Source organism: Barbus barbus (assembly GCF_936440315.1).
Source record: "Barbus barbus genome assembly, chromosome: 40".
Taxonomy (NCBI): domain Eukaryota; kingdom Metazoa; phylum Chordata; class Actinopteri; order Cypriniformes; family Cyprinidae; genus Barbus; species Barbus barbus.
The window spans coordinates 25,046,170-25,068,241 of NC_136718.1; the positions used below are offsets into that span (position 1 = coordinate 25,046,170).

A 22,072-nucleotide genomic window follows, 5' to 3' on the forward strand; every position below is an offset into this window, starting at 1 on the left:
TATTTGAATATATTTTAAACAGTAATTTATTTCTGTGATCAAAGCTGTATTTTCAGCATCATTACTCCAGTCTTCAGTGTCACATGATCTTCAGAAATCATTCTAATGAGGGTTGCATTTTTGTTTTTTTTTGAGTGTAATATTTGATCCATCAGGCTTTTATGGCTCATATAGTCTGATATAGTGAGATTATGGAGGAAAGGGTTAATGTGATTTTTATTCACAGAACAAACTAGAATTTAAAAAAAAATTAAATTACTTGAAATGTTCTTTAAACATGACCAAACCATCTTTTCTCACCGAGACGACTCACCTGTCTGAAGCAGCTAGGAGGAGCGGGATCGGACGACGTCTCTTTCAAATACTCCTCCCATGAGAACGACTCCGTCACTGCAGCGGAGAAACACACCGATGCTTCACAAACTCATAACCATCGCATAAAGCACTTAAATTCAGAATATTTACCTTTGACTGGTCCAGGACCTGCGAAAGACATCATGCTCCGGCCCAATTTATCCTTCTTACTGTCTTTGTGATCTGCAAAAGAGAACTGAATTATGAAGCACGTCAAACTCAAGGCTTGACTCTCATGTACAGCATTTCTCATCACCATGTTCAGCTGAAGAAAGAGGTTTGTAATGATGAATGCATTGTCAGTTCTGGGTGAAGTTAACAGTGTTGGGGGGAATGCATTACAAGTAATGCAAGTTATGTAATCAGATTACTTTTTTAAGTAATTAGTACAACAACGCATTATTTTTTAATTTAGAAGGAAATATCTGAGCTACTTTTTCTATAAGTAACACCAGTTTCTTTGATTCACATGTATAGACTGACAGCTCGTGTTGCCATGTTGAGAGAAATCGGGAGTTAATGCAGTCAAACGATACCCAACCCTAAATATGATGCAAACCTGCAATAATTAAATAAGACATTATTTAACATTATTATTTATGTATTTAATAGCATTTTATGAAGTGATCCTTTGCTACTGACCCTTGATGATCCAATAAGCATAAATTACACATTTGTTTCATTTTTGTTATTGCTAAATAGAACTTTCTTCTCCTGCGTCATATTCTTCATGCAATTTGTTAGAGCTGCGCCCTCTACCGTACAGACGTGAATTTACATTACTCTCTCTGGATGTGTTTTACCTTTCAGTGCCGTTCGGACCATGTTGAGCATCGGCTGCTGTGTGAACGTCCTGCAGAGATCCGAGCAGTCGATCTGTGAGACACACAGAGATCATGCAGATCTTCAGTTACTACACTGTGTCATGAGGCAGGTTTATAATTCAAAACATGTCTCTCAAGTGAGATGCATTTCATATATCGTAGCATAATTTATTAAAACATGCATAGCTTTTAATGCTTGAATTGCTCGAATAATAGGATAATTCTTTATTATGCTGAAATTTACAAATGGGTCATGGCATGGGTACCAAACCTGCAAAAAAAAAAAAAAGTAAAAAAAAAAAAAAAAAAAAGTAAAAATGAAGAGAAATACATAAAGGTAATAAAAATAAATTCAGAATTAAATTTTATAACAAATTAATTATCTTTGTTTTATCAAGTCATTTATTTCTTTATTTATTTTCCTGTTATTACATGTATGTATTTGTAATTTTTGCAGGTTTGGTCCTCCATACATGGGGCATGAATTGTTAATTTGCATATTCTTTTTTATTGCATTTGTTTTAAAATAATTAATAATACCAAATTACCTCACACATTTGTGTGTGTGTGTGTGTGTTTTATAAATAAATATATATATATAAAATAATTGAGCAAGAATAATAAATGATAATAATTTAGCACCAAATCAGTATCTATTAAAACAGAATACAAATCTTTTAAATTGTAATTCAATTTTAAATATTGTTTTTTTACTGCATTTAATGTAAATTTTTATATCTATATATCTATATATATTCGTATATAATGCCTCTTTTTAAACAAGACAGATACAAGCTTATGAAAACTCTATTTTAGTATTTCAAAAAAATAATTACATTACACAGTTTATCACAAAATGTACAGTGCTTGAGGAAGCAAAACACAATTTTCAAGATTCATAAAGTTGTTATATTTTTTGTCAAATAGCTTCATCAGGATAGCAATGCCATTTTTAGGATTCTTCTAAAAGATTAAAAATGCATTTTCAGTAAGGGCCATGTCATGTGAACTATTAAAGTTAAACCGCAAACATCCCGAAGCGCTTCACAGGACACGGATCTCTCTCTTATGAGACATGAAACAGAGAAAACACACTCTCTGCTGAGGGATGGAAACTTCCCAAAACACACAAACACACACACTTCATTTCAGCCGCCCACACAAACACACACTTCCTTGATACAGCAAAGAACCGAAAAGCATCAAATGAGCAAACTCTCCTGCGCTGAGCGTTTCTGACATGAACGAGTCTTATTATATCAGTAATTGAATCCACACGCCAGCAGACAATTATAAGCTGAAGAAATGAGTTTGTTATTAATGTCAAGCAATTAAAGAGTTCATTCCGCTCGCGTCTCCAGTGACCTCTCGCTCTGTCGTTCAGATGTTCAGTCTGCCATCATAATCGCTCTCTTTCACTCTGACTCTCCTTCGTGCGTCTGCTGATGTTGCCTTCTCCAGTTTCACATTCGCAGGCCACAGAATAATGTCAGTGTTTCTTTCTGTGCTAAAGCAGTCGATTTCTCTCTCAGACCAGGGCTTTTATTGATAAAACTGAAACCGTTCATTACTGGAAATATATTATTATAATAATATTAATATAATAAACATTATATATATTAGTGCTGTCAAGCGATTAATCGCAATTAATCGCATCCAAAATAAAAGTTTTTGTTTACATAATATGTGTACTGTGTATATTTATATAAAGACACACACATACAGCATTTCGAAAATATTTACATGTATTTACGTATATATACTTATATTCATACAAATTATATCATATATAAATATATTTAATATATAAACGTAACACATTTTTCTTAAATATATACATGCATGTGTGTGTGTATTTATATATAAAACTTATTTTGGATGCGATTAATGGCGATTAATCATTTGACAGCACTAATATATATATATATAATGTATAAAATATAAACAATCTTATTTGATTTCACTAAATTCCCAAGGCAACTTGAAGTAACTAAAATAACTAAAAACAGCAGAATTTTTTTTATTACTTGAAATAAATAAATTATATAATTATAAAAAAGTAAACATTTTATTTCAAAAAGTTGCCAAACCAGCATTTCTTATCTTTTTTAGTTGAAGTACTAAAAGAACTAAAACTAAAACCGTAGAAAATATTTTCATTACTTGAAATAAAATAAACATTAACTGATAAAGAATGTTTTATTTATTATTATTTCAGAAAGTTCCCAAGGTAACATTTCTCATGTTTATTTAGTTTAAACTGAAATACTAAAATAACTAATACTAAATACACTAGAAAACATATTAAAAAAATTATAAAATAAAATTACAAAAAATGTAGATTAAATTAAAACGGAAAATATAAAAATAAAAACCAATTCAAAATATCAGTAAAACTATTATAACTATATTATCAATAAAAATAATAAATAAAATAAACATTAATTGAAATGATAATTTTTTTTAATTCAGCTAGCTGCCAAAGCAACATGTAATTTTCATTTAAGTTGAAGTACTAAAACAACTAAAAATTAATGTAACTAAAACTAAAAGCTATAGACATAAAAAAAAGAAAACACACATATTAAATTAAAACAAGAAATATAAAAAATAAATATAAATATGAACAAAAACAGGTGGGTTGTAGGCTGACTGGGACTTTGGGTGAGCGAAGTTAGTAGTTTTAGTCCAATGTAATTATATTAATAGCATTAATTACCAGAACACAACTTGAGGAATAATGTAACAGTTTACATAAAAATGTAATGGCTACGCAAGCAAATATTCACTGAGTTGCAATTTAATGTCAAATGGTTATGTAAATACTGCCCAACAGTTTAACTTAAAAATTTAATTTACAACTACTGTAAAAATAATTGTATGCTCAAATTACCCAAACTCGCTCTGCTCATGTTTAAATGAGATTCAATGCCTGCAAAAAAGGTTGTAATCCTTACAATAAAATAGCACAATCTCAATTTATCAATGACATCTGTTGTCAAATATTTGAATAAAGAGATTTTTAAATACACTGATGTAGGAAAATAATTCCTCCGAAATTGCTAGTAAATTTGACAAATAATTAGCAATGCATTCAATTAAATATCCTAAAATAATATTTTCTTGTAAAACATACTCCAGTAATCTTTATTTTATTTATAACTTTAAAAACTCATTTTTTTTACAGTGCAATAATAAACATCTCCCGTTATGGTCAGTTTTTGTCAAAGGATCCTTGATTAAAACAACGGCTCTAATGATGTTCATGTGCTCCTGCTAACGACTCTTGACCCAGTGACGACTGCGAAACATTTCTGAATCACACTTCATCTGCTCAGATTTCAGCTATAATTACACGCGTGTGTGAATAAAACTGCAACATTAAATACAATCAGAACTTCCTTAAAATTCAGAAAACAAGCATTCAGTTCAAATATGCATGAATCTCATTAAATGCAATTTTCACCTCAAATTCAAAAGAAAATTTTATTTTATTAATTTACAAATACAAGTAAACATCATGGTAGTACTTGTGGTACTCAGTTTAATTTACGTTGCATTGTAGCATTTTTACATAATGTTACAATGCAAAAAAGTCCTTAAAACAGGCTTCATTTATCATGTTTTGATGAAATAACATAATAATAAATTTGATAACTTGCTTTATAATTTCATGAATTCTTAGCATTTAAGGCTAAAATGGCACTTTGAGAAGCTTGATAAATACAGGACCCTGACTCTCAGACACGTCTAATAATGTTCTTTTAGATTTAAGGTTCTCTCAGAGAGTAAACTATCTGTACGCAGCGCTAAAAAAACACATCAATGCAAATCATTAGGCAAAATGACTCAAATATTCCAGTCAAAGAATCTCCTTTACACACACACATCCATGTCACTGTTTTGCATCAGAATTATGAATTTATTGTCAAATGATAGCATATGGAAAAAGATATAGGGCTGAAACCTATTTTTCTTTTGGTTTGTGATCATGTTAATTTGATTCATCTGTTTTTATCTTGATTAATTGGATAAAAATCAGACAAAAGCTCCTAAAAGTAACGTTAAGAATTTTTAGTTTGATCTGTAAAACTGATCATATTCCTGAACTGGTTTTGATAATCAATTATTCTGCTTATTTTAGTTTGATAAATAGTAAAAAAAATAAAACAAACAAAAAAAAACCTTAAAACTAACAAAAAGCAGGTAAACATACAAATAAGCAGAATATATACATATAATAAATATATAGAAATATAAACAGAATTTAAATCACAAACTGAGGATTAACTTGAGGACTTTACTCATATATATATATATATTTTACATTTAATTTAAAGTGTTAGTTTTTATTTCATCGCGAAATTTACCAGCAATTTCTGAGACTTTCAACACCCATTTTTTTTTCCAGGGCAACAATTTAAGTAAAATGGATAAAAAAAATTGGCCAAAAGTTAGGTAAAACTGAATTTAATCTCTCAACTACTGAAAAAATATTTTAATGAACAAATTACACAAAAAGTTAGATCCACTGTATGCAAATAAGTTTTTACTTATAAATCTTAAGTGCACTTCCATTATGTACTTAAAGTGCTCTATTTTCACGCACTAATTTTGTACTTAATATACTAAAACTGATTCTTTAGTGCTTCTCCAGATAAACTTAAGGTCATCTAAGTGTACTCAACTGCGCTATTTTGAGACACCGTGAATATGAACTAAAATGCTCTTTTAATATACTATCTCTATATTTAACGAATGTATTTAACTACCGCTTGTAGTACACTTGAGTGTACTGGTGTATGAAAGATGGGTTCAAGTGTACTACAAGTTTTTTTATTTAAATACAAAGATAGTATGTTAAAAGCGCATTTTAGTTCATATTCACGGTGTCTCAAAATAGCGCAGTTGAGTACACTTAGATGATCTTAAGTTTATCTGGAGAAGCACTAAAGAATCAGTTTTAGTATATTAAGTACAAAATTAGTGCGTGAAAATAGAGTACATTATGGAAGTGCACTTGTTTTTCACCTGGGTTATAAAACTCAATGACATTTGCCATCAAATATTTTAAAGCAACTGATGTTTAAATCAATGTTTTTTTTTTTTTATATAATAAAATGTTTATTAAATATTAAATATAATGTAAATTGTTAGTACATATTACATATAATTTTATTAAATCGAAAAGCATTAAAATTACTATTAATATTTTATTAAATGAACATCTCATAGGGAAGAAAATCCCTCTTCTGACTCGCCTACAAGGTGATTTTTTTCATAATAACATCTCATAATTCCCGAGAGATTCCCGGAGAAATCCCAATGTCCTGCTCCTGAAGCCACCATCAGGAATCTCTCTGATCCCATCATTCCCTGAGGCGTCACATTCCTGAAACTCGTCCGCCCATAAACACAACACACAGACCCAGCAGTCAGATCTGACAACATCCAGAATCATTCATTCACAGAAATGTTGCAGTGAATCGGCTCAAACTGATTGACAGGTGGGGGGCGGGGCTTAGTGTCTGATTGGGTGTGGTGGGCGGGGTCTGTCTGTGTTTCTCTGGCTTTTCATAACAACAAACATGCGCTCAGGACTGCTTTCATTTGCATGTTTGATTTCAAGCAGTTTGCATCATACAGCATACCCTGCCCTCTCTCTCTCTCTCTCTCTCTCTCTCTCTCTCTCTCTCTCTCTGTCACAGACTAAACACAACAACCTCCACCTGATCAGCAGAATATTCATCAAACACCAGGTATTTACATCACAAACACACGCCTGCACAAACATGCACACATTCATTTATCAAGCCGACCAGCTCACAGCTTCTACACTGATAAAAAAAAAAAAAATTGATAATAACAAGACGACAAAGATTCTGAAAGTTTCGTACAATATTTGAAGGAGATCCAATATTCATTTATATCATTTTTTTCCCACCAAAGTATTACAGTTATCAAACATGTAAATAAATATTATGGTTGGTATGGATTTGTTTTTGTTTTTATATAACAAGAATCAATACATTTATAGTAAACATATCTAAAAAAAAATAATAATTATTAAATAAACTAATTATATAGATAAATGCACATGAAATGTATTATAATTACAGATGAATAAACAGATATATAATTGTAATTTTTTTAACATATATTGCATAGGATTAGTGCTGTCAAACGATTAATCGCGATTAACCACATCCAAAATAAAAGTTTTTGTTTACATAATATATGTGTGTGTACTGTGTTTATTTATAAATACACACAGTGTATATATTTTTAAAATATTTACATGTATATATTCTTATATTTTATATTATACATAAATATATTTAACATATAAACATTAAATATATTTTTCTTAAGTATGCATGTGTTTGTATTTATATATACATAAATATACACAGTACACACAAATATATTATGTAAACAAAAACTTTTATTTTGGATGCGATTAATCGAGATTATTTAATAAAATAATTTATACATAGTGCATATAATATTTTATTAAAATATATACAGTAATTAAAAGGTGTAATATATAATACAATTGTAAATAATCCATTGAAAACACTTGAAGAAATAAAAACTATTTTTTCATTTCATCCTTTAGTTCGTATCATGGTACAGAGATGGTAATAGATAATCTGATTCATAATCTAATATTTAATAATTATTACTATATTAATTTACATTGAGTTTCTAAATAATAGCATGATACATGTCGGAAAAAAACATGGTATTACTGTGATATTTTATTTTAGGGTAAACTTTTGTTATCTGCTTTTTTAAAACTGTGAAAGCGGTAATAAACGGATAATACTGATATAATAACGCAAAAAAATTAAATAAATAAATAAAATAAAACACGACAGATCAATTAAAGCCTGAGGCATCTGAAAGAGCTTGATTGACAGCTGATATAAAGCGATGACGACACACACCCCTGACCATACACATCATCAACAATATGATCAATATACCGACGAAAAACAACACATCTGCGCGTTATTTGAGAAGACACCTCACAAATAACAACATCAATAATCGCCAGCAGCACAGAAAGTGCTGAACATCAGGCAAAATAAACAACGAAATTATCATATCTAGTCTTCAAAAAAGCTCTTCGTTGTCATCTGATACAACGACTAATATCGTAACGCGCGGAAGAAAATAAAATAAGTGCAGAAATGTCGACCAACCTTCGCGATTTTGTCGAAATGTAGTCAGAATTCAGCACTTTTCGCAGCTCTCCGTCGCCATGTTTGGGTCAGAACTGCGCATGCGCAGACGCACAGAAGCTTTGCGTGTTGCTTTTCTCGCTCATAAGCATACGTGGAAACATATTGCTCTATTTATTTAATTAATTAATATTACTCTATTTTATTTAATTAATTAATTGATTATAACCGGTTATAGCGTACGCAATTTGTAGATATTAAGACTATTTAACCAGTTAATGAATATGTTTTTATTGTTTTTAACCATGCCAGTGTAGTTTTATCGTGTTCGCCTTGTTTACGTGACTAGCCTGCTAACAAAATATGTTTTGCTAATGTTCCCATTTAAGTGGGCCGAATGAAAACCTTATTTCTTAATGTTTTTAAGCACTTTTAGGCTATTTATATTCTTTCGTTCTTTCTTTTTTTATTTCGCAAACGTTAAGAGAACATTCCATTTAAATAATTACGTAAACATTTAAAGAACGTAACTTCTGAACGTTCAGAATCAATCAAAAATTCCAGATGAACATCCAACTAAAACATTTCCGAAATATAACGTTGAAATGATGTAAAAATATAGTTTTTGTGCTGATGTTTTGAGAAAGTTATTAAAGAGCAGATAACTCTGAACGAACGTTTTATTAATGTTACGTTTGTTTATAATTTTGAGAGAAACTTAAGCCTAGCTGAATGTTTCTTGTTAGCTTATTATTACAAATACATAACGATGTTGGAATTTTAATTTGGGGCACAGAAATCACAAAAATATTCTAATTTAGGCTACTTCTAATATAACACAGTTTTAAACTTAGTAATAGCAAATACATATATGTGTGTGTGTCTGAGACTTTATACATTATTAATGCCATTAATTAAAATTTTATTTTTTTGATGTGTGTTTTCTTCTGTTCTTCTTTCCCTCAGCATTGGGCCCTCTGTATAGCATGCAGGTGGCTGACATCAGGCTGTCTGCGATGAGTTGTTATAGTTGTGGTGTGGGTGTATCTCTTTGACATTAGAAGATGAGGTACACTAATACATCAACTACATCTCAGGGCTTCATCGGGCGGATGTGATGCAACACCGCGTGAAAACTTAGAAACAATAATCTACTTGTTGACTTTAAGAGACATTTGGGCTGTGAAGGTCAAGATGCTGATTTCCATTGTTCAAAAGGAAATAATCATCATGACCTTCACATTGATTTAAATTAATCTAATCCTTTCCCCCCCCAAACCAAGTGCAGATTGGATATTAAAATAACATCATATTCAAAGGACTGAAATGAAAGCAGAATAAAAGTCTTAAAATCTAACATTACCAAAATTAGTATTTTATTTTATTTCTCTGTCTACACATCTGTCGCTAACAAAAAAATTTATTGTTTTTGCAAAAAGTATATTGTTTCATAAAGTATTTTATCTATCCATCCATATTTCCATCTATGCATCGTCTTAAATAATCACTGTTCTTCATTTGTCCACTAGCTGGTGTGAGTGATTTGATTTATTAATGGTGAAAATACATTAATAGGTGAATATATTGAATTCATTAACTAATATATTCAGCGTTTTGTCAGTGTCATACAATTTAATTTACATATATATATATATATATATATATATATATATATATATATATACAAATTTAACATTGATTATAATCAGAAATGTTTCTTGAGCAGCAAATCAGCATATTGTAATGATTTCTGAAGACAGAAATCATGCTGAAAATTTAGTTTTGCATCACAGGAGTACATTACATTTTAACATATATTCACATAAAAAACATTTATTTTAAATTGTAAAATATTTCACAATATTACTATTTTTTTACTGTATTTTTGATCAAATAAATGCAGCCTTGGTGAGACACTTTTTCCAAAAATATTAAAAAATATATATATTTAAATTAATTAATTATTCCAAACCAAACTTTGCCACCACATAAATGAATTATATTTTAAATATATTAATATATAAAACAATTATTTTAAACTGTAATAATATTTCATGATATTACAGCTTTTACTGTAATTTTGATCAAATAAATGCAGCTTGTTATTGATGTTATTTTTAAATATATTTATACATATATTTCAATTCACAAATTCACTGAAATGTAAAAAGTAAATACTAAATAAATAATTATTTTGCACTACATATATTATTATATTATATTAGGTTACTAGATAAAGGTGTGAATGTATTTTGATAAAAATAAACTCACATAAATTATCATAACTTATAATTTTATTTTATTATTTTTATTATCAAGTTCAATCATTTAGATTATTGATAATCTTTGAGGGTGTAGAAGAATTTATCCAAATGCATTACATAATATTTTCAATGTTCTTAAATAGGCCTATATTTATATTAAAATTTACAAATTCACTGAAATGTGAAAAGTAAATACTAAATAAATCATTATTTTGCACTACATGTATTAGCCTATATTATATTATATTTGATATTATATTATTAATAAGAATTCATCATGGTACTGTGATGTTACAGTGTGCCACGCCCATATTGAGCTACCGCTCTTCTGATTGGTTTAGATCCCAGAGAGGGCGTGTCTGTCACCAACATCAATCACTGGAATCGGATTCAATGACGCCAGTCTGATAACTGTTGCTGTTGTCGCGGTGCGTTGAGACACACATCGTTGCGTTTGTTTGGGGATGTGCGCGATTTCCCCGCGTCCAGATCAGCGGAACGCGTGAGTACACGGCTTGTTTTCTGATGCGTGATTTGACCGCAGCGGTGTTGTGGTATTTGTGTGTGATATATAATTAGAGTGTGTCAGGGCTGCTGTGCTGCAAGTGCGCTTTAGCTCCGTGACTCCCACGCAGCGCGGATCCGCTTCACTGCGACGCCGAAGCACAGAAACGCACGCAGACACCGAGATGCGTGACTGAGTCTGTCAGGGGTCGCTCATTTACTCAGATATGAACATAGAAGCAACACATCAGTCTACTGAGTTCTCTATCTGCTGTCGTATTACTTATTCTTACACACATCAGGGATTGTTTCTGCAATTAATGCTGCTTAAAACACTCTCACAGGTTAATTGTGTTTGTTTACTAACAGTGTCCAGAGAACATATGTGACCCTGCAGCACTAAAGCATACAGGTATATTTGTAGCAATAGCCAGCAATGGATCAAAATTATATATATATTTTATTTTATGCCAGAAATCATTAGGATGTTAAGTAAAGATCATGTTCCATGAAGATATTTTGTAAATATATTAAAACTTAATTTTTGATATTGCTAAGAACTTCATTTGGACAACTTTAAAGGTGATTTTCTCAGTATTTAGATAATTTTTTTTTTGCACCCTCAGATTCCTGATTTTCAAATAGCTGTATCTCGGCCAAATATTGTCCTATGCTAACAAATTCAATGGAGAGCTTATTTATTCAAATGATGTATAAATCTCAATTTAAAATGGATCCTTATGACTGGTTTTGTGGTCCAGGGTCATTTATATGAATCGCATGACATTTCCAGCACATCTCAAATCATTGTGTAACACTGTGTGATGGAAATTACATTAACATTTTTTTGGAATTATATCATGGCACCCTAATGTTATGGATACAATTTTATTTAGGCAAAATGTGCCTAATTAAATAACGTTTTCATACTTGTAGCATAATTTGACAGAATTACAGCTTGTTTGGAAATTAAAATAGAAATTTCAGGTTTTGTATGAAGATAAATTAAAATCTAGGGATGTGATGGGAGGAAGTTTACAAGACAGTTTTGTTGTGATTGTAATGTAACAAAAAAAAAAAAAAATCCAGAATTTAGGAACATAAAAGTACTTTTAATAAAAGTAAATTTGATATAGACGTTATAGCCTAGATGTCGTTTTCTGTTTTCTGGTTTGTGTTTCCACAGCGTTAAGGTAAAGTCGTACAAATGTATTAATCGCTTTAAAATTTTTCCGGTCTATAACATTACATTACAAGGCACATGATAACTTTAGTTACGTCTACTACATCCACTTCACCAGCTAATTACTCTTCAACAGTCATCCCATAGAAATGCAAAAACAGAACTTCAAAGACAAAATTCGTTTCTCTGACGCAAAAGGTCTATAACAGGAACGCATTTACAGTTGTTTTGAAATCTATCTAAATGGTGTAAATTTAACTAAAAATGTTTTGTAATTTTAACTGTAAAGATGCTACGGTAAAAATCGGTCAACATTAATTTACTTACTTAATTTACTTTATATGCTGTAAAACTATATCCAGATATTTAATGTAGTTTTGAAATACTGTTAAATGTACAGTTTTTGGAAATTAAAAAGTTAAAAAATTTACTCGGACATTCCAAGAATTCCCTGTTGTGATGCATTTGGTGCTTTTTCGTTTAAATAATTGTTTCTTCTTGCATTTTTAAGTTTGTTTCTTTTTTGTTTTTACTTAGTTGTTACAAAACAGGTAACATACTGTGGTATATTAACGTTATATCAGTTAATATATATATTTATTTACTTACAAACCCGATTCCAAAAAAGTTGGGACACTGTACAAATTACGAATAAAAAAAGGAATGCAATAATTTACAAATCTCATAAACTTATATTTTATTCACAATAGAATATTTTAGATAACATATCAAATGTTGAAAGTGAGACATTTTGAAATGTCATGCCAAATATTGGCTCATTTTGGATTTCATGAGAGCTACACATTCCAAAAACGTTGGGACAGGTAGCAATAAGAGGCCGGAAAAGTTAAATGTACATATAAGGAACAGCTGGAGGACCAATTTGCAACTTATTAGGTCAATTGGCAACATGATTGGGTATAAACAGAGTCTCTCAGAGTGGCAGTGTCTCTCAGAAGTCAAGATGGCAAGAGGATCACCAATTCCCCCAATGCTGCGGCGAAAAATAGTGGAGCAATATCAGAAAGGAGTTTCTCAGAGAAAAATTGCAAAGAGTTTGAAGTTATCATCATCTACAGTGCATAATATCATCCAAAGATTCAGAGAATCTGGAACAATCTCTGTGCGTAAGTCGTGACGTATTGTCAAGTATGGTGACCCATACTCGAAATTGGTGCTCTGCGTTTAACCCATCCAAGTGCACACACACAGCAGTGAGTAGTGAACAAATGCACACACACACACACACACACACCGTGAACACACACCCGGAGCAGTGGGCAGCCATGCTGCAGCGCCCGGGGAGCAGTTGGGGGTTCGGTGCCTTGCTCAAGGGCACCTCAGTCGTGGTATTGAGGGTGGAGAGAGCGCTGGACATTCCCTCCCCCCACCTACAATTCCTGCCGGCCGGGGGCTCGAACTCGCAACCTTTTGATTACGAGTCCGACTCTCTAACCATTAGGCCACGACTTCCCACAAATGTTTTCTGGAAGTATTCCTGAGCCCATGTTGTAAGGGTCAAGGCCGGAAAACCATACTGGATGCCCGTGATCTTCGGGCCCTTAGATGGCACTGCATCACATACAGGAATGCTACTGTAATGGAAATCACAACATGGGCTCAGGAATACTTCCAGAAAACATTGTCGGTGAACACAATCCACCGTGCCATTCGCCGTTGCCGGCTAAAACTCTATAGGTCAAAAAAGAAGCCATATCTAAACATGATCCAGAAGCGCAGGCGTTTTCTCTGGGCCAAGGCTTATTTAAAATGGACTGTGGCAAAGTGGAAAACTGTTCTGTGGTCAGACGAATCAAAATGTGAAGTTCTTTTTGGAAAATTGGGACGCCATGTCATCCGGACTAAAGAGGACAAGGACAACCCAAGTTGTTATCAGCGCTCAGTTCAGAAGCCTGCATCTCTGATGGTATGGGGTTGCATAAGTGCGTGTGGCATGGGCAGCTTACACATCTGGAAAGGCACCATCAATGCTGAAACGTATATCCAAGCTCTAGAACAACATATGCTCCCATCCAGACGTTGTCTCTTTCAGGGAAGACCTTGCATTTTCCAACATGACAATGCCAGACCACATACTGCATCAATTACAACATCATGGCTGCGTAGAAGGAGGATCCGGGTACTGAAATGGCCAGCCTGCAGTCCAGATCTTTTACCCATAGAAAACATTTGGCACATCATAAAGAGGAAGATGCGACAAAGAAGACCTAAGACAGTTGAGCAACTAGAAGCCTGTATTAGACAAGAATGGGACAACATTCCTATTCCTAAACTTGAGCAACTTGTCTCCTCAGTCCTCAAACGTTTGCAGGCTGTTATAAAAAGAAGAGGGGATGCCACACAGTGGTAAACATGACCTTGTCCCAACTTTTTTGAGATGTGTTGATGCCATGAAATTTAAAATAAACTTATTTTTCCCTTAAAATTATACATTTTCTCTGTTTAAACATTTGATATGTCATCTGTTGTATTCTGAATAAAATATTGAAATTTGAAACTTCCACATCATTGCATTCTGTTTTTATTCACAATTTGTACAGTGTCCCAACTTTTTTGGAATCGGGTTTGTATTTATAGAACTATAAATTTAAGTTAAAATCGTAAAAATGTAAAATATTGCTACTATATTTTTAAGGTAAGATTCTTTTTTATTCACTACATTGTAATGTTAGGAGGCCAGACTGTTGTTCAGTTTTGGTCTGTTTTTTATTTTTTATTTTTAACTTGTAGATGAAAAGCATTTCTCAAACATTTCTCTTGATGCTAGCAACACAAAAATCTTGGGTTTCATTACAGGGAAGGCATGAACCTGACAAAATGAAAATGAAAGTTCTACAGCATTTTTTTTCTCGTGCGTGATAGTGATTTGAATAAACGTAGCCTCTATGGGTGAACACCATATTATAACATTGCTATTAAATGACTCCCATTCCTCTGAGTCTGATGAGTGGACGGGTGTTTTGCATCTGATGACGTTACCTGAGGTTGGAATCAGTAGAAATTTTGAGCCTGCATCCCTCATGTTTTACATGTCCGTTCAGCTTTTGAGGTCATGGCGACCTTGCATGCGCTGAGTTTGGGCTGTGCTTGTGTTGAAGTGGATGGAAGTCACTGATTCTCTTCAGGTCTTAGTGAAGAATCCTCTGTTATTGTCTCTTACAGGGGCATTACACTTCAGGGTTTGCTTCAAAACAACCTCTTATTTGAATGAAGTTAAAGGTGAAGTGTCATTTTATTTGGATGTTAAAATACTTTCTTGTATGCCAGCTTAAAGGAATAGTTCACCCAAAAATAAAATTGGCTGAAAATGTCCTCCCTCAGACCTTTCGCGATGTAGAGGAGTTTTTCTTCATCAGATTTGGAGAAGTGTAGCTCACCAATGGATCCTCTGCAGTGAATGGGTGCCGTCAGAATAAGAGTCCAAAAGTAGAGTGTTTGTAAGAAACAAATCCATCATTAAGACATTTTTAACTTCAAAACAATTGATTGCGGCTAAAATATGAGTCCATAATCCATAATAATGCTTCCTCCAGTGAAAATGTGGTCTGGTCTGAATCAGGAGAGAAATCTGCACAGATCAAGCAGCGTTTACAAGCCAAAACAGCTCTAAACAAATACGTAGGTGGATTTTGATGTGAGAGACCACAGGAGAAGGACTTTTTTACCGGAGTAAGCTTTATTATGGATTATGAACTCATATTTTGCCCAGAAGCAATGGTTTGAAGCTAAAAACATCTTAATGATGTATTTGTTTCTTACAAACACGCAGCTTTTGTCTTCTCCAGATGTTAACTGATGGACTGGAGTGGTGTGGATTATTGTGATGTTTTTATCAGCTGTTTGGACTCTCATTCTGACGGCACCCATTCACTGCAGAGGATCCATTGCTGAGCTACATTTCTCCAAATCTGATGAAGAAACAAACTCATCTACATCTTGAATAGCTTGATTATGGCCTTGATTAACTTGACCAATGGCATGAGTTTGGGGCTGGACTGTCTGTTTGGCTAAACAATGGCAGACGTGGGGAACGTTCGGTAAACCTTTTTGGAACTCATTAGTTCAGTTACTGAAATGATGCAGTTCAGCCTTAAAATACCCCTGTTATGGGTTATAAAAGGATTATATTTTGCTTCTGGGAGTCCCCAATAACAGGTTGACATGCATGCAAGGTCAAAAAAACACTTTTATTTTCTTATAGGCTAATATGCAGTTATTTCTACCTAATTTGCTCAATTCATTCAACGATTCATTTTTCCAGACCCGTCCTTTGCGTGACGCTAATCTGCGGTGATTAGTCGATTTCATTTAAAGCAGTGGTTGTGAGCTTTTATCGCTCCAGAAGCGGCACCTAGTGCCAAAGAATGAATTGGCATTTTCATTCAGACCAACGCAAAAAGACCAACAAATGGGCGGGCAATATGCTAATGTTTCATGTTGATGTCAAAATGTCTTGGGATTTGTTTTAAAAAAGACTCGTTTCAATGATTCAGAATCGACTCTTTCTTTTGAGAGACAATAACTTTATACATTGTGCACTTTCAGATTTAAAACTTTGCAGGATGTTCTCATTCAGACCTGTGTTACACACTGCATGAAAGCTCACTTTCAAAAATCCATAATAGAGGCACTTTAAAATGCAGTATTTTAGTTTAGTTAATAAGTCAAATAAACAGTTCTCAAGTCTGATCTGAGAAGATAAACACACTTTCACACAAATAAAGAAATTCAGTGTCAGTTGGACAATGCATTGCCTTTAAGGAATGAAAAAACATCTTTGAAAACAAGCATAAATGCAATGATTTCAGAAGGCCGGCCATTGTTTTCTGTTCTGAAGGCATTTATAGTCGTCTCTCTGTCGTTTTTCCCCTCGTCCTCCTTCCATGTCCTCATTCTGTGCGTCTGACTCTGGGGACTGAACCCAGAAACACACGGTGAGTTTAGACACGTGTCAGCAGGTGCCGTCCAGTCAGATGTGCTTTAAATCCAGAAGATTTGTTCGTTTCTAGCATATGACTCTCTTCGTAAGCAGTAACAGGCGGCCGGATGTCCAAACGCCACACTCAAATCTCCTTTGAACCCCGTTTTTGATGTCCGCTCATAAACCTCTCCCCATTCTTATCCAAATCTGTGGCAGATTCACGGCCGAACGCATTTGTGCTGCAAAAACCTACAAACCGGTCTTATTTTCTTCAGCCGGAGCGTTTGCTGGTCTGCTATTTCTGACATTTACAGGCTGACAGCTGTATTTTTAGCTCTTTTCATAGAGGCTCGATTGAAGTAGTCTGACTTCAGAGCTCATACGCAGTAAAAATCTGGCTGCTTTGGCCATTTTTATTGTTCATTTGTCTGAGACGGGATGACCTGCATCAAGCTCTCAGCCGCGGTATTGACTTTCTCCGAGAGCTTCATCAAGGATCATGAAGACACAAATCCATTTCTTGAACGAACTTTGACTTTAAAAAAAAAAAAAAAATTCAGTCCTTGAGAATTTATTGAATAAACTTTATTAAATGGATAATATTCATATTATAATATTCATATTAGATGAAAATTAGACTATAAGACTATATTAGACTTTAAGCTTTAATTTCAAGGGGTTGGACAAAAATATAACATAAAATACTTCGTTATTACAGCCATTTTTATACACAGTCCCCCCATTTTCAGGAGCTCAAATGTAATTGGACAAATAAATGTAATCATAAATAAAATGTTCATTTTTAATATTTTGTTGAGAATCCTTTGCAGGAAATGACTGCCTTAAGTCTGGATCTCATGGACATCAGCAGAGACTGGGTTTCTTCTTTACAGGCCTTTACTGCAGCTGACTTCAGTTGTTGTTTGTTTGTGGCTCTTTCTGCCTCTAGTTTTATCTTCAGCGAGTGAAATGCCGCTCAATCAGGTTGAGATTAGGAGATTGACTTGACCATTGCAGAATAATCCACTTTTTTACCGTCAAAAACTCCTGGGTTGCTTTGGCTCATCGTCTATTTGTACTATGAAGTGCCGCTGAATCAGCTTTGCTGCATTTGACTGAATCTGGGCAGAGAGTATATCTCTATACACTTCAGAATTGATCCGGCTGCTTCTGTCACGTCATCAATAAACACCAGTGACCCAGTGCCACTGGAAGCCATGCAGCTCATGCCATCAAACTGCTCCACCATGTTTCTCAGATGATGTTGTATGCTTTGGATTATGAGCTGTTCCAAGCCTACTCCATACTTTTTTCTTCCCGTCATTCTGGTACAGGTTGATCTTAATTTCAGCCGTCCAAAGAATGCTTTTCCAGAAGTGCTCTGGCTTTAAGATGTTTTTTGGCCTTGTTTGCAGCTTGTGGTGAAGCCTCTGTATTTGCTCTGGTGAAGTCTTCTCTTGATTGTAGACGCTGACAGTGACAGGTCTACCTCCTGGACAGTGTTCTTCTCTTGGCTGGATGTTGTGAAAGGGTTTTTTTTTACCATGGAGAGGATCCTCCGATCATCCACCACTGTTGTCTTCCGTGGACGTCCAGGTCTTTTTATGTTTCTGAGCTCACCAGTGCGGTCTTTTTTTCTCAGAATGTACCAAACTGTTGATTTGGCCACTCCTAATGTTCCTGCTATCTCTCTAATGCATTTGTTTTGTTTTTGAAGCCTAAAAATGGTCTGTTTCACTTGTACGGAGAGATCCTTTGACTGCATGATTCAGAGCAACAGCTTCCAAATACAAATGGCTCACTTAGAATCAACTCCAGACCTTTTACCTGCTTAATTACTGTAGAAATAATGAAGGAATAGGCCACATCTGTCCATGAAATGGCTTTTGAGTCAATTGTCCAATTACTTATGGTCCCTTGAAAAAGGGGCAGGTACATATTAAAGAGCTGTAATTCCTCAAATTGTGATGATAATACCCTCAAATTAAAGCTCAGAGTGTGCACTTTAAGCAAATATTCATTATATAACTGTAACTTTAATATGTTTTGCTCAACAGCTAAAATAACTTTGGCCAAATATATATATATGGACCTGACTGTACATATGTATTTATCTATTTCATAATTTTTCTTTTTTTATCAGAATTGGCAGATATTTAATATTTTGGGTAACATTTTATTTATTTATTTTAACCTGTATTGGCAGATGTTTCATATATTTTGGGCAGTATTTATGTATTTATTTATGTTTAGTTATGTCTTGTCAGATATTTTACTCTTTTTGGAAATATTTATTTTAGTTTAGTTTAGTTTGTTGGTTGAATGTATGCATGTATTTGTGTATTTGTGTAATTAATACATTTTATTTATTTAATTGGTGTTGGCAGATATTTCCTATTTTGGGCAACAATTGTTTATAAATTTTTTAAATAAATTTGGGCTTAGTTAGTTAGTTAGTTAGTTAGTAGGTAGGTAGGTATTGCCAGATATCTTATATTTTAGGCAATATTAATTTAATTACTTATTTTTTTTAATCGACATTGGCAAATATTTGATATTTCAGGCTTATTACAAATGAGAAGATCATTATAATCCAGCTAAATATAAATATAAATGAATATTTCACCTTTCTAGTCCAAGTCTTTCATTCATTTGTCCCTTGACAGATACAAAATAAACGAATGGCTGATGAACGGCCCCTCACTATTTTGATCTTCATGTCATGGACTCGTCTGTGTGAGTGAAAGTGTGCTTGTTCTCCTGATCTGATCACACTGTTGTGACGTCCCAGGCCTCGCCTTCATCGCTGGTTTATTGGTGTTTTGGTCTGAAGTGATGACATGCAGTAACTCTATGCCAGCGGAAACACACGCTCGCACGCAGATGAACATAAAGACATCCATCTGTTTGTGAGGAGTGCAGTGCTGACACCCAGAAACACCACATGGACCAAATTTATTAGCAAAAATAATGATTGTGTTCTAACAGGTTGCCAGAATGGATTATAGTCTTCCATGGTTTGGACAAACGGGTCATCCAGCCCTAAACTAAAAAAGACTAACATCTACCATGCAAAGCCTTTCTGAAGAGGCTTCAGTGTTAAACAGATGATGCCATTTATAAAATGTATGAGAGATATATAATAAATTGACTCCATATCGGTTACTGGGGTTATATCTGGTTTTTGTTTATTCATTTATTTATTTAATGGTATTGGCAAAAAAAGTATTTGATATTTACAGCAATATTTATTAATTTATTTAATTATTAATATTTTCTTTTGTATAGGCAGATATTTGATATTTCTGGTAATATTCATTAATTTTTTTTTTTTTTTAAATCATTGGCAAATATTTTATATTTTGGCCAATACTTACTTACTTATTTATTTGTTTGTTTGTTTGTTTGTTTTCTCAGATATTTTGCATTTCTGGAAATATTTATTTATTTCATTCATTCTATATTGGCAGATATTGGATGTTTCCTGCAATATTTATTTATTTATTTATTTTGTAGTCATATTTGAAAATGGTTTTGAAAATATGTATTTATTAATTTATGTTTAATTGATATTGCCAAATGTTTGATATTTTTAGGCAATTTCTAATTGGGATTGGCAGATACTTATTTATGGCAGTATTTATTTATTTATTGGTATTGCCAGATATTTGATATTTTGATCGAAATTGGCAACAATTTAATATTTTCGGGAATATTTATTCATTTATTTATTTAAGCGGTACTGGCAGATATTTCATATTTTGGACAATATTTGTATTTTTATTGATGTTGTCAAACATTTGATATTTCTGGCAATATTTATTTATATTTTAATCATCTGCAGATATTTGATATTTCTGGCAATATTTATATATTTAATAAAAAAATTAATCAGTATCGCAAATTATTTGATATTTTCAGGCAATTTTAAATTGGTATTGCTGGATATTTGATATTTCAATATGCCTATGGGCAGAATTTAAAAGGAACATTTATAAATTTTTCATACTGCACAATATAATGTAGTTAAATTCACTTATTTTAGTTGTTAATGCGTTAGTTTCGATTTGAATCCATATACAAAGCACTAGCATGCAGTCTAGAGAAGATGTGCTGATAATGGCAGGCGTTTGTGGTGTATTTGTCTCATCTCTGTCTGCTGGACACGTCGAGTCTCGCCTGCTCTCTCCTTCAGTTCAGCGTGTCGCTCTTAAAGGCGGCTGAATATTCTTCTGTGGTGCACTATTTATAGCTGCATCCTAATTATCTGTGACCCACACACACTCAAACACTGATCTCTGCCGCACACATCAAACACAACACACTGCCGCTGTGTGAGATGAAGATGTTGCTTCAGGATGCAGCGCTTTGTTTCGGAGAGCGTTTGGTGGAAGTGGTAAACAGCCACCTAGAAGACCCTAGCAACAACATAGCGACGGAATAGAAAGCATCTGGTCAAGTGTGACTTTAAGCAGCAGATGCTGGTTTTCTGGCATCTCTTTGCTAAGAGTTAAAGAGATGTCTTTATTAAAGTACAACATACACGAGACATACACGATATACTCTCTCCATATCGATTACTGGGTCATATGTAATGCTGTTCATTTACTCATTCAACTAATTATTTTATCTGTACTGGCAGATTTTTCATACATCCAGCTGTATTTATTTGTTTGTTTGTTAGTATTGGCAGATATTTGATATTCCTGGCCAAAAATATATCTCTTCTCTTCTCTTCTCTTCTCTTCTCTTCTCTTCTCTTCTCTTCTCTTCTCTTCTCTTCTCTTCTCTTCTCTTCTCTTCTCTTCTCTTCT

General features: G+C 33.2%; 1 protein-coding gene across 1 annotated transcript in view; it reads right to left on the reverse strand.

The window, feature by feature from the left end:
• Positions 1-8,462, reverse strand: part of LOC306859918 (polycomb protein SCMH1-like) — a 29,122-nt gene extending 20,660 nt beyond the window's left edge. Inside the window, exons 1-4 of the mRNA XM_079401324.1 lie at positions 8,387-8,462; positions 1,158-1,230; positions 466-537; positions 314-390 (exon numbers count right to left, since the gene is read on the reverse strand). Of these exons, the coding sequence (XP_079257450.1) occupies positions 314-390; positions 466-537; positions 1,158-1,188 (180 nt within the window). The 5' untranslated portion in view covers positions 1,189-1,230; positions 8,387-8,462. The remainder of the gene's footprint in view (positions 1-313; positions 391-465; positions 538-1,157; positions 1,231-8,386) is intronic.
• Between the last annotated feature and the right edge of the window lie 13,610 nt (positions 8,463-22,072).